The sequence below is a fragment of the Cuculus canorus genome, chromosome 3 (assembly GCF_017976375.1).
Source record: "Cuculus canorus isolate bCucCan1 chromosome 3, bCucCan1.pri, whole genome shotgun sequence".
Lineage (NCBI taxonomy): Eukaryota > Metazoa > Chordata > Aves > Cuculiformes > Cuculidae > Cuculus > Cuculus canorus.
In genome coordinates, this window is record NC_071403.1 from 101,816,634 (window position 1) to 101,829,435 (window position 12,802).

The window sequence follows — 12,802 nt, forward strand, 5'->3', positions numbered from 1 at the left end:
TTTCTCCTCTCACTTGGAAGGAAGAGGTGATTCCAATACTGAAAAGTATCCTATTGTGGTTGGACGTTGCCTGGTGTGGAAAACTGCCATTGGGGCTTGTCTGATCTCTGCTTGCCCTTTCCACCTCCGTGGGCGATCTCCGTGAATCCATCCCTGTGGATGCAGTGTCCATCAGTGTCAGCTGGAGGGGTATCAGCAACCGACCCCATTGATTAAGGCCCCACGTGGTTCCTGAGGTCTGAAATATTTTCTCTCACTCTGCGCTTGCGTGACCTCAGTCTGCCACTGAGCTCAATCTTCCCGAGTATTTTGAGCCACAGAGCTAAGAATAACTTTCATGGTGCCTGTGCTGAGGCTGCACGCAGCTCCCCATGTCCGCAGCCATGTCCAGTGCAGGTAGGCAGGGTGGGATAGGGTGCCTGGCAGGGGCTGTGGGTGCGGGGAGTTCCCCAGCTCTCAACAGGCTGTGGTGTGAGTGCTGGGGAAGTGGCAAGGTGGGAGCTGGAGGCTCTCCTGGGGGTTGCATTTGGGTTTCTCCCTCCCGCAGCACCCTCTGGGCTCTGGGCAGCAGCTGGGACTGGAGGAGCCATCCTGACAGCTTGGCAGGCAACGAGTGCCTGGCCACTGGGAGAGGCTGCCAGGGTGCTGGTTGTGCAGCAGGAGTTGGAAGGAGGAGATGATGGTTAAGAGCTGAGCTCCATAGATTTGGGGCTATTGTAGAGGAGAGAGGGCTGGCGCCGCCTCAGAGAAGGATAACGGGTTTAGAGTATCCCCGGACAGGCAGAATGATGGGGAGGAATAGGTTTTTCTTCATGAAAATCTTCTGGTTAGGGCAGCTGACTTGGACTAGCAGCCAGGCTTATGCTCTGTGCACATGCCAAGAGCTTTGTACCGTTTTCATTGCCGCCTGCCTTCCCTTAGCTATCACAGCTCTTCAGGACAAGGAGACCCGCCTCTGGAGCTCCCCTGGGATGGGGCACTGGGGAGGCAGGGAGCCAGCGCTGGCATCCTCACTCGCTGCTCCGAGTGGATTGCTGCCTCCCGGGCTATTTACCCGTGGAATTCTTTGTGCGGAGAAGCCTTAGGAGTATCCAGCTCAGCACCAACTCCGCCAAGCAACGGCCCAGACGGCTGGAGAAGGACCAGAGACAACCACGAAGGCCGGGAGAAGGGAGCACCGCGCTGGGGGCTCTGCCCTGTCCCTGTCTCCCGGTGCCAGGGTGTCCCAGCGCACCCCGAATCCCTTCCCGGTGCCTCCCAGCAGGCTGCCAGCGAGGCTGGAGTCACCCCGCCCCTGTGAGCGTCGGGAAGCGCCGAAACGCCTCTTCCTTCCCTCGTCCTCCGCCAGCCCCATAGACAGAGCCCATCACCGTCCCGCCGGGCTCCTCCCTTCCCAGCACGATTGACTCAGTGCTCAGGCAGCTGGGGCGGCTTTCGAGGGAGAGGCGTCCGGGGCTGCGGCGAGCTGGGGGGCCGCAGCTGACACCTTCCTGGCTGCGACGAGCGAGGAGGAGCCGGGACGAGGGAAGGTCCCGGAAAGTTGTGCTGGAGGACAAAGCCTGGAATGACTGGGCTCGGCCGTTCTGTGCCCTGTCACTCCCCCTGCCCTCACTCGCAGCCCTAAGGTCGAGTGTACCCTTGGCTGCATCAGAAGAAGCGTGGCCAGCGGGCGAGGGAGGGGATGCTGCCCCTCTGTTCCTCTCTTGTGAGACCTCATCTGGAGTATTGTGTCCAGTTCTGGAATCTTCGACATAAGAAGGTTATGGAACTGTTGGAACGAGTCCAGAGGAGGGCTTCAAAGATGATCAGAAGGCTGAAGCACCTCCCGTACGAGCACAGGCTGAGAGAGTTGGGGTTGTTCAGCCTGGAGAAGAAAAGGCTCCGAGGAGACCTTCTAGCAACCTTCCAGTACCTGAAGGGGCTACAAGAAAGCTGGGGAGGGACTTTTTATAAAGGCATGGAGTGATAGGACAAGAGGGAATGGGTATAAACTGAAGAGGGGCAGATTTAGACTAGACTCAAGGACGATTTTTTTCACAATGAGGGTGGTGAGACACTGGCACAGGTTGCCCAGGGAAGTTGTGGCTGCCCCATCCCTGGAAGGCCAGGTTGGATGGGGCCTTGGTCAGCCTGATCTAGTCGGATGTGTCCCTCCCCATGGCGGGGGGATTGGAACTGGATGATCTTTAAGGTCCCTTCCAACTCAAACCATTCTACTCTAAACCTGTTATCCTTCTCTGAGGCAGCACCAGTCCTTCTCTCCTCTACAACAGCTCCTGTCCAGACAGGAGAACAGCAGCTAGGAGTAACCAATCCAGCGCTTGAAGCCACTCTGTTCCTTTGGTGTGTTCTAAAGACAGCAGAGCTTCCATGTCTGGGCTGGAGACCATGGCTCAGAATGAGGCTGCTGCCAGAATGGAATTTGGGAAGGTTTTTTTCAGCATATGGGCCACTCTGGGGGTGCTCTGAGTATAGTTCTGCTCGCTGCTGTGGGGCAGTGCTGTTGGAGAAGGTCCCTGCTGTGGCAGTGGTAGGTCTCCAAGCCTGGCACTGTGTGAAAGGGATGGTGTCCTCAGCAAGGTGCGTGGGTGCCAGGTCCTGGCTCAGACCAGCCATGCCTGTTTCATTGCAGGGAGCGGAGCTGAAGGTAACGCTGCCGGTGCCCAGCTATGATGCCCTTTGGTGGGATGGCTGCACGACTACAGAGAGACCGTTTGAGAGCCGAGGGGGTCGGCCAACACAACAACGCCATCAAGTACCTTAACCAGGACTATGAGGCCCTCAAACAGGAGTGCATTGAGAGTGGCACACTCTTTAGGGACCCCCAGTTTCCAGCTGGCCCCTCTGCCCTCGGATTCAAGGAGCTGGGGCCACACTCAAGCAAGACACGGGGAGTGGAGTGGAAGCGTCCATCGGTAAGTACTGGGCTTACTTCTCCTTGGGCTGGGCTGGCATCCCTGCCCTGCAAGTCTGCACTAACATGGTTTGCCAAGCAGCAGGCTCTGACCTGCTCTTCTCAGAGCTCAAAGTCCTTTGAGTACTTAATAACCTTCTTTCCCAAGGGCCTAGAGCAATGTCTTATGAGTGTTTGCGCAGGAAAGCATCATGCCTAGCAGCCCTATGGGCTTTAAAATGGATGGGCTGTGTCATTGCTTCTAGGTAGCATGGATGCACCACCCTTGGCAGCTGGGGCTTTTGTGAGTGTTTATCCCCTGGTGCCACGTGTGCAAGGGAAGTGCCATTAGTGTAAATAGCCGTGACCTCCTGTGGCTCCAGCAGAAGATCTTGCCTTGCCTTACTGTGATGGCCTTGGGGTTGCAGTCAGCAGATTTCCCTGGCAGAGGGCAGGTGGGATGCATCTCTTGGGGACCACATGTATACCTTCATCCCAAGTCTGAGCTGCGGAGAAAGCCAGCCTCCCAGAAGCCCAGGCCCTGCCAAGATCCAGCACCAACATCTTGATTATCTCTTTCTCTTGTAGGAATTAGTGGATGACCCTCAGTTCATTGTTGGTGGTGCAACCCGGACGGACATCTGCCAGGGGGCTCTGGGTGAGTGCTGGAGTTCTGTCCCCAGACATTGGTCTGTGGACCAGCAGGTGGAGAGTGTTGGCATGGCTGCAGAAGAGGCGTCTGTGTAAGGCTGAGGATGGGTCAGTTCCACAGCACCTTTCCCCAGGCCTCTGCAGTGTATTTTTGTGCCAGCATCTGCACAACCATCTTTGTACCAAAGGTTTCCTTCCCATTTAGTGCAGTGGAAACTTGAAGGTGGGGGACAGCCTCCTGGTAGCTCTAGACTGATGTGTGCACAGTTTGACCATGCTAAGATCAAGGGAGATGTAGGGTGGATCCATCCCTGGCACATGCTAACAACACCACCAGGAGCTGCTCAGAAAAGCTCCTCGCTTTGGTAAATGGTGAGGGATGGCAGCTGGGAACAGTAATGAACAGAGGTGAGGATGTGCTGGTCATGGCAAAATGCTTGTGAAGAAATGCAGCGTGGCCATAGGGAACGGAGAGGAGAACTACAGAGTACAAGTAATGATCTGTCATTTCTTCAGGCATGTCTCCCACAGGAAAGGCACTGAGACAAGGAGAGCAGTATTAATGGGCTGGGTAAGCTGACAAGGCAGGTGACTGAGATTTCGTGATCATCAGAACCACATCTGGGTACCACCGAGTCCTGTCCTCATCTGATCAAGCTGAGAACTTGACTGAGAGGATTGTGTACCTTAGCACACATAGCATGCTGGTTTCAGGACTGACCACATTTAGTGCGTCCAGTAATTAGAACAAACTTGAGGTGGTAACTGGAGCACCTAACAGCCTAGAGCACTGCGTTGGTGTTCAATTGGTCATTAAAAAGTCTGAAATCCCGCTTTGTCAAACCACAGCCTCATACAAGTTATCCAGGCTCGAGGCTAAGGTGTGGCAGGCTTTAAAGGCAAAAGAGAAAGGAACCAAGGCAAAGAATTTGAAGCACAGAGCTGGCCTGTAGCAGTACTTGTGGTTAAGAACACTTACAAGGGAAAGCGTGGTGGTGTTTGTCGCAGTTTGCAAAGCAGAGGCAGCAGTGTTGAACTTCTCACTTGGTAAGTTTTTTTTCAAATGCGAAGTGTAATTCTGCTGAAGAACTCACTGGCTGAGATGCAGTGGGCAGTCATATGCATGAGTCACAGGAGGGTCTAGATAAGTGGCTGCGAGAAAGGGCTCTGATACTGACTGTATGTGATGGTCTGAAGATAGGCTGTAGGTCAGGGAGGATCATTCCCTGTTGCCTTGAGCTAACTCTGCTCTCCAAGTCGGACTGAGTGAGCCTCACTCCCTGAGCTTCATCTGTTTGCTAGACCCTCTCCACTATCTCCACATGCTTTTTGAGCTGGGGAGTCCAGAACTTTTGCACGGAGACCATGACACAGGCTCCTACACATTCACCACCTACCCCCGTAGTCAGGGAGGTGGTGGGTGCTCACACCAGCTTTCTCTCATTCCCCAGGTGATTGCTGGTTGCTGGCTGCCATTGGCTCCCTCACACTCAATGAGGAGCTCTTGCACCGTGTGGTGCCCCACGGACAGAGCTTCCAGGAGGACTATGCTGGCATCTTCCACTTCCAGGTGGGCTGGGAGCTCCTGTCCCCCTACAGTGGGTGGCCTGCATCTCAGGGAGAGGGTGTTGGGCTGAGGACATCCCTCTGTGGTAGGGATGAGCAAGTCATGTGATGCTTTGAGCTCACTCCACTTTCTCCTGACACCCCAGATCTGGCAGTTTGGCGAGTGGGTGGATGTGGTGGTGGATGACCAGCTGCCTACCAAGGATGGAGAGCTCCTGTTCGTGCACTCGGCAGAGTGTACAGAGTTCTGGAGTGCTCTGCTGGAGAAAGCCTATGCCAAGTGGGTAACCCCGTGGTGGGCATGTGGGTGGAGGACAGGTCATCTCATTCTGCAGGGTGGAGAGGAGTGGGTGTCTTCTCTCCCTGGCTCTGCTTGTGCTGGGTAGCTGGCAAGTGGTGATGTGCTGCATCCTTGTCACCTCATGCACCTCTTTTGCTGGCTGGTACTCAGGCTCAACGGCTGCTACGAGTCGCTCTCGGGAGGCAGCACCACTGAGGGTTTCGAGGACTTCACTGGCGGTGTGGCAGAGATGTATGACCTCAAGCGGCCGCCACGCAACATGGGTCACATCATCCGCAAGGCGCTGGAGAGAGGGTCCCTGCTGGGCTGCTCTATCGATGTAAGTGATGTACTGGGATGAGCCAGGGGCTCTGCTCCAGCAATGGCCAAAGCGAGGCCTTGTAGCCCAAGATCTCTGTGCAGAGCAAGGGAAGGGGAATTCTCTGTGCAGTGGAGGGAAGGGGTAGGAATAGGACTACATGAATTTAATCATATTCACTTGAGCTTTGCACATTCTCCTTAGATCACAAGTGCCTTTGATATGGAAGCGGTGACCTTCAAGAAGCTGGTGAAGGGCCATGCCTATTCTGTCACAGCCTTCAGAGACGTGAGTAGGCTAGATGAGACTTCAATAGCAATAATATACCCGGGCCAATGGTAAAGGCTCAACATCCTGTGTCTGGTGACTGGCAGGTGAACTACCGGGGTCAGCAGGAGCAGCTCATCCGCATCAGGAACCCCTGGGGTCAGGTGGAGTGGACTGGAGCCTGGAGTGATGGGTGAGTTGGAACAGATGGGACTTCAGTCCTGCTGCTGGCAGGCCAGCAGGCACTGCGCACACAGCAGTTGAGTGCATCATGCTGCCGAGGGGAAGTTCACAGTGTGTAGTGCCACTCACATCAGAGAGGCAGGCAGTTGAGGGCCAGCTCTGAAGTGCTGTCAGTTCATCTAATTCCTCATCGTCTCTCCTGCTATTCCAGCTCCTCCGAGTGGAACAACATTGACCCCGATGTCAGGGAAGAGCTGCAACTGAAGATGGAAGATGGAGAGTTCTGGTGAGTGCTAGAACAAAGTGCTGCATTTTTTCGGCAGCCAGCCTGGGAAGGAACAGAGGAGCTGGGAGAAGATCATGTGGTCCTGCTTCAGCTGAAACGCATGACCTCCCTTTATGATCTGGTGTTCTAGCACCAGAGAGCCTGCTAGTGTTTTGTTATCTGATCTAGTTAATAATTTTCATCCCTTCAATGAAATTCAGCCCAACTAAATGCAAAATAAACATCTAGGAAGGGTAAACATCTTCCCCGAACCCAGCAGCAGGCTTTAAATGAGCTATAACTGCTTGAGGTAAAAGTTCTCGGTGTTGCTTAATTCTTCCAAAATGTTGGCTGGGTCCAGACGACCCAGCTGCTTGTGCTCCTCTCCCTCCCTCTGAGTGGTGCCTTGGCCTCAACCCCTGTCTGTGTCCCACAGGATGTCTTTCCGGGACTTCATGAGAGAGTTCTCCAGGTTGGAGATCTGCAACCTGACCCCTGATGCCCTCACCAAGGATGAGCTCAGCAGGTGGCACACACAAGTGTTTGAGGGCACATGGCGCCGGGGTAGCACTGCTGGGGGCTGCAGGAATCACCCAGGTACCTCCCCGCCCTGCATCACCACTCTTGGCTGCACAATGTAGCTGGATGTCTCATCCATGCATCCTCTTCCTCCCAGCCACATTCTGGATCAACCCTCAGTTTAAGATCAAGCTCCTGGAAGAGGATGATGACCCCGGCGATGACGAGGTGGCCTGCAGCTTCCTAGTGGCTCTGATGCAGAAGCACCGGCGGCGGGAGCGGCGAGTGGGGGGTGACATGCACACCATTGGCTTCGCTGTCTATGAGGTAACCCCTGCCCACCCTGATGCTGCTGCTTTGAGACTGTCTCAGTGCTGCCAGTCCTGTCTGGACTTCATACTTCAGTCCTCATGGAAGCCTTTTCCACCCGATTTGGCCAGTCTGTGGGACATCCCCATCCTATGCTCACTGTGTTTTTAAAGGATGGGGGCAGGTACTGAGATTCTGATTTTTTTTCCCTTTTCTTTCCCCCCTGCAGGTTCCTGAGGAGGTACGTCTCGAGACACAAGACCATACCGCCTCTTAGAAGGGAGTGCAAGAGTGGACAGGAATGGGTTAATGCACATGCATACACACATGCACATGCATAGCGTGGGAGCTCCCACCACCACAAAGGCAGTGGCTAGAATGCTAATGGGTGCCGAGCACCTCCATGGGGGAAGAACGGCTCCCACTGGGATGGGCAGGGCAGGGATGTCCTGTCAATGAAGCTGTCTTTGCTCCTGCCACCTCGTGCAGGTCCCCCCTTTGCTGGTCTGTTGCCCACAAGTGTCTTTGCTTCTGCAGGCCCAGGGCAGCCAGAATGTGCACTTGAAGAAGGACTTCTTCCTGCGAAACCAGTCGCGGGCACGGTCTGAGACCTTCATCAATCTGCGAGAAGTGAGCAACCAAATCCGGCTGCCCCCCGGCGAGTACATCGTAGTGCCTTCCACCTTCGAGCCACACAAGGAAGCTGACTTCATCCTGCGGGTCTTCACTGAGAAACAGTCGGATACAGAGTGAGTTCCTTGCCTGGCCAGGAAATGCCCCGTGTCTGTGAGCAGCAGGGCATTTCCCCACTGCAAGCAGTCTGCTGGATGGGGACCCCACTCACCACTTTGGTTTTTCTCCTTTCTGCTCCCAGGGAGTTGGATGAAGAGATCTCAGCAGACCTGGCAGATGAGGTAGGAGCTGCCGCTCTGGTTCAGTTGGTGCCAAGGCTCTGGGCTTTGAAGGGGGTGCTGCAGGCAGGAGGTGGCTGCCTGGGTTTGGGATGTCACTGTGACTGGAGAGGGACTGGTGGGGTCAAGGTGATGGGGATGTGGGAAGGAATAAAGTAAATAAGATCTTCCCTTCCTGTTTGGGTTTGCTGAGCCTGGGAGGCAGGGCAATGCCTGGGTTTGACCACTAACATCTTCTTTCTGGCCTGTGTCACCCTAGGAGGAAATAACTGAGGATGACATAGAGGATGGCTTCAAGAACATGTTCCAGCAGCTGGCAGGGGAGGTGGGTATGGCTGCACCGAGCTCTGAGGGAGCCTGGGGAGGGGACAAGTTGGGATAGGACCCCTGACCATGAGAGCTCCAGCCCACCTCATGATCACTCAGTCCCATCCTCTAGACAAGGGCCCCTCTGCCCGCAGCTCAGCCCAGCTGCCCCCAGGGGTGGTGTGACAGGAGCAGATTTGGGGAGAGGATATCCAGCTGGTGGCCCAAAGTCTTCTGGGCATGCACAAAATGCAGTGGCACCCTACTGTTTTCTGACTAAGGCAGGAGAGGGGGAATGGCCACAAGAGTGTTGGAGAACAGGCAAGGGGTGCTGCTAACTCTGCTTCTCCTGCAGGACATGGAAATCAGTGTCTTTGAGCTCCGGACTATTCTGAACAGAGTCATTGCTAGACGTAAGTGCTGCCCTTCCCACCCCTTGCTCCCTGCAGTCCAGGCCTGCTCAGCTGCTCAGGTTTTGATGCATGTGCTGAACCTTTTCATTCTTCCTCAGACAAAGATCTGAAGACGGATGGGTTCAGCCTGGACTCCTGCCGCAACATGGTCAACCTGATGGATGTATCCTCTTGGCGCTGCAGGCAGCGGCCAGCTTCCCTGGTGCTCAGCCTGCCAGCAGCAAGACTTTTTCACAGGAGATGGGGCTCAGCTCTCCACCCATGCCAAGGCTGTTCATCCAGAGGAAGGAAGAAAGGGGTCCTTCTGGCTTCAGGTCCACCTGCCCTACACCCCTGGGCTTTAGGAGCAGTTTTTTCAGAAAGGGACATCAGTTCCCCTGCTTGTTTTGGGCCCTGGCTTCACTACTGGAAGCCCAGCCCAGCCCCACTCATGCCTTCAACCTTCCCCTCCATGAAGAATTGTCCTGTGCTTCCCTTCCCCGGAGGCTCCCCAGCCTGACATGCTGTGATGCCACCCAGCATTCGAGGTGCTTCTAGAAGGGAATGAGGGCTGTTGTGCGTCTTTCCCCAAAAACATCCTGTCCAGCAGGTGTAAAGTGACAGAAGCCATGGCCTGTGGTCCTGCTTGCATAAGGACGTGCATGAGGGTCAGATGAGGGGACAGAAGCACCTCTGAGCCCTCCTCCAGCCTGACCCTGCAGCATCCCCTTTTGCTGCAGGCCAGGCTGGTTTTGCTCTGAGGACGCCTCAGCAACATGCGTCGTACAGCAGCAGCAGAGCTGCTCCTGGGGTGTGGCATGGCAGCTAGTTTAAGCATTGCACTGTCCCTGTTGGGTTGCAGGCTCTGATCTTGCTGACGCTGCAGGACACACAGGGGAAGCTGGGAGAGAATTTGGGCAGGCCAAGTGTGGCCAGGGTTTTCTCACTTCAGGTGGCTGGGATTTCTTGGTTTTGCCTTTATGCCATTCCCTTTGGTGTCTGCTTTCTCCTTGACCCTCTGCTCCCCAGAAAGATGGCAGTGCCCGCCTTGGGCTGGTGGAGTTCCAGATCCTGTGGAACAAGATCCGGAGCTGGCTGGTGAGGAGAAGCACAGAGCTACCACCCATGCTGGGGTGTCGGGGTGAGGGGACAGCCGGGCTGGAGAGCACAGGAGAGCCTACCCTTCATATCTTCCGTGTTGTTTTTGCAGACGATCTTCCGCCAGTATGACCTGGATAAGTCAGGCACGATGAGCTCCTACGAGATGCGCATGGCTCTAGAGTCAGCTGGTAGGTCGGGAGAAGGATGGGGCTGGGGAGGGAACTCCTGCTTTCAAAGATGGAGAGGAGTGAAACCAGCCTGTATTGAATGCTTGGAGCCACCTGTCATGGCAGTGAGATGTGGCCCACGTCTGTGCTGAGCTCTCTCCATCCCATCTGTGCCTAGTGCTAGAGCCTGAAAGTTAGGGACGCGTGCAGGGCAGTCCCAGCCTCTGACCTGCAGGGTCCTACCATGGCAAAGCAGAGGCCTGGGGTGAGTCAGTGAGCTAACTAGTCATATGGCTCCAGGGAAAGTATCAGTGTCCTTCCTTGGGTGGGCTGGTGGCCCCTTCAGGTAGGGGGGCATGAACTTCTGTAGTTCTGTCTTCTCCTGCTTCCCTGGGGTGCTGACTGCTCTCTGTCTTGCAGGTTTCAAGCTGAACAACAAGCTGCATCAGGTGGTGGTGGCCCGCTATGCAGATGCTGACATGGGTGTGGACTTCGACAACTTTGTCTGCTGCCTTGTGAAGCTGGAGGCCATGTTTAGTGAGTGGTGTTTTGGGGAAAGAGGGCAAGGACAGAGAGATGAGTTCCTTACTTTGGTCTTGTACCCTGCAGGGTTCTTCCGCAGCATGGACTCTGAGGGCACTGGCACTGCTGTCATGAACCTTGCCGAGGTGAGAGCTCAGCCCTGTGGGAAGTGGGTTGGGAGACAAGGGGACAATCTATTAGGGTCAATAGGACAATCTGGGGTGGGTGGTTAGAAAGTCCTCCAGCCCCTTCAATAGGGAAAGAACTCATAAAAGATCAAGATGAGAAAATGGGGTTGCTGCAGGCTTCCTGTTTCCTGGAGGGCACCAGCCCTGCTCTCATCCCTTCTCTCTCTCTCCTTCCCAGTGGCTGCTGCTGACAATGTGTGGTTAGGAGCCACGACAGATCCGCTGTGGCTGGGACACCCCTGCAGGCCAGTCCTCTTCCAAGTGCCTCCCCTTGGATGGGTGGACACAGGATACTCTTCCCCGCCTTGCTCCATCCCGTGCTGAGCCACCAGCTCTGCCTCCCGGCAAGCCTCACACCACCCCCTTCGGTGGACCAGGATTCAAGGCAGGCAGGGGATGCCCTTCTTTTCTGGGCTGGGCTTCTTTCCACTCCCCCTCTCCTCTCTTCCCACCCCAGAACAGGAGGGCAAACAGCATGGGGAACCTGTGCATCCCTGCACCGAGCTTTGTGGGAGTGAAGGAGCGGGCTGGGAGCTGACTTCAGAGAGAGAGAGGCAGGAGCTGCAGGGGAAAGAGTGGGGACTCAGATCATTTGCTCTAGTGCTGTCCCATCCCAACTGGCATGCAATACCTGTCTCTGTGCATGCCTGGGAGCATTAGAAGGTACTGCATTGCTCAGGCAGAGGCAGTGGGTTCCCGCAGAGCCAGAGTGGCCTTCTGGGAGGAAGAAAGGCTGTACTCTTCTTCCTGAAGCCCTTGCACTGCTCTCATCACCACTAAGCATGACCAAAGCACAGAGCCCACTGGCTCTTTCTGTGTGGCCTTCAACACATCCATCCCACCTCCATACCCCTGCCTTTGCTCCACCACTGGGTCAGGCCCCACAACTTAAGCACTGAATGTCTGGGGACTCCCTTGCCGCATGAACATGTGCCACCACTGTGACAGCGGCTTGGCCTCTCCTCCCATTCCTGGGAGCTCCTGGGGCATCTGCTGCCCCTGCTTCTGGCCCACAGTGAGGCTAGCGGGGGGCCAGCACCCAAGGGGCAACGCCTTCCCCCAGAGAGGAGGTGGGGTGGTTTAGGGGAGTGTTGTTCTACACACAATTGGGGTTTTTTCTCCCTTTCTCTCACCTTCTCACACTGTTATGCTGTCCTCTTCCCTTGGGCTCCTTCTCCCAGTGCAGATGGACTCCAGTGCCAACATATTTGCACTTATCTATGCTCTTCCACTCTCTCACCATCTGGGTTAACAGGGTGGCTCCAGCTTGGTGGTGGGTCATGGCCCATCCTTTGCCCTGTAGAGGCAGGCAGGTAGTTAACCTCCCCCAGACCTCGGTCGTCGCTGGAGGATGCGCCTGCAGCAATAACCACTGCTGCCCACCTGGCAGCTCTGCTTCCTTGCCCTGCTCACTGCGCACTCCGGGAATAAACTGAGATCTGTTGGATGTGTGACCTGGGCAGTGTCTTGGGCAGCGTGTCCTCCCTCTGCTCACTGTTGTCTGGGTTAAGGGTGGATGAGATCCAGAGCCAAGCCCAGGACACGGCTGCATGCCCAACGGTGGGGCACAGGTGGACGAGCACCACAAAGTACAGGTCTTGCCATGAGGATTGGAGGGGAGTCCATATCCCCTAGGATTTCATAAAACTCGCCTCCTCATTTGCAAGAGGCTCGTTACACTGAACGCAGGGGCAGCACCATGTAAGGGAGCACTGCTTTCCAAAGTAAGAGCAAGCAGCATGCTGCTAGCAGAACTGCTCCGTTATCCCAGGGGGTTTTGAAGTGGAGGAAAAGGCAGTACTTGCTCTCCAGTGTTAGCATCGGTGCCCGGCTGGGATGAGGAGGCTGGGGCAGCATTGTGCCAGCCTCTGCCCAAGGGATGTGGGTTTAGCTGTGCTGCTGCTCAGCTAGGGCAGTCGTGGGTTTGGCCACGCTGTCCCAGAGGACTCCCCAGGGCACCAAT

General features: G+C 55.5%; 1 protein-coding gene across 1 annotated transcript; it reads left to right on the forward strand.

Annotated features, from left to right (window-relative positions):
- The first annotated feature begins 237 nt into the window (after nucleotides 1-237).
- Nucleotides 238-12,298, forward strand: CAPN11 (calpain 11). The gene is made up of 22 exons (XM_009559056.2): nucleotides 238-396; nucleotides 2,633-2,915; nucleotides 3,482-3,551; nucleotides 4,996-5,114; nucleotides 5,257-5,390; nucleotides 5,562-5,730; nucleotides 5,914-5,997; nucleotides 6,084-6,169; nucleotides 6,371-6,445; nucleotides 6,861-7,021; nucleotides 7,101-7,270; nucleotides 7,482-7,493; nucleotides 7,790-8,001; nucleotides 8,127-8,166; nucleotides 8,423-8,488; nucleotides 8,825-8,882; nucleotides 8,981-9,045; nucleotides 9,891-9,959; nucleotides 10,072-10,150; nucleotides 10,550-10,666; nucleotides 10,739-10,797; nucleotides 11,018-12,298. Exons 2-22 carry the CDS (start codon nucleotides 2,670-2,672, stop codon nucleotides 11,042-11,044), a joined length of 2,118 nt encoding a protein of 705 aa, XP_009557351.1. The 5' UTR covers nucleotides 238-396; nucleotides 2,633-2,669; the 3' UTR covers nucleotides 11,045-12,298.
- Nucleotides 12,299-12,802: the final 504 nt, after the last annotated feature.

Coding starts and splice junctions, on each gene's coding strand:
- CAPN11 (XM_009559056.2), top strand. CDS start 2,670: ATGATGCCCTTTGGTGGGATGGCTGCACGACTACAGAGAGACCGTTTG. Junction 7,022..7,100: donor GGGCTGCAGGAATCACCCAG/GTACCTCCCCGC, acceptor TCTTCCTCCCAG/CCACATTCTGGATCAACCCT. Junction 10,667..10,738: donor GAAGCTGGAGGCCATGTTTA/GTGAGTGGTGTT, acceptor TGTACCCTGCAG/GGTTCTTCCGCAGCATGGAC.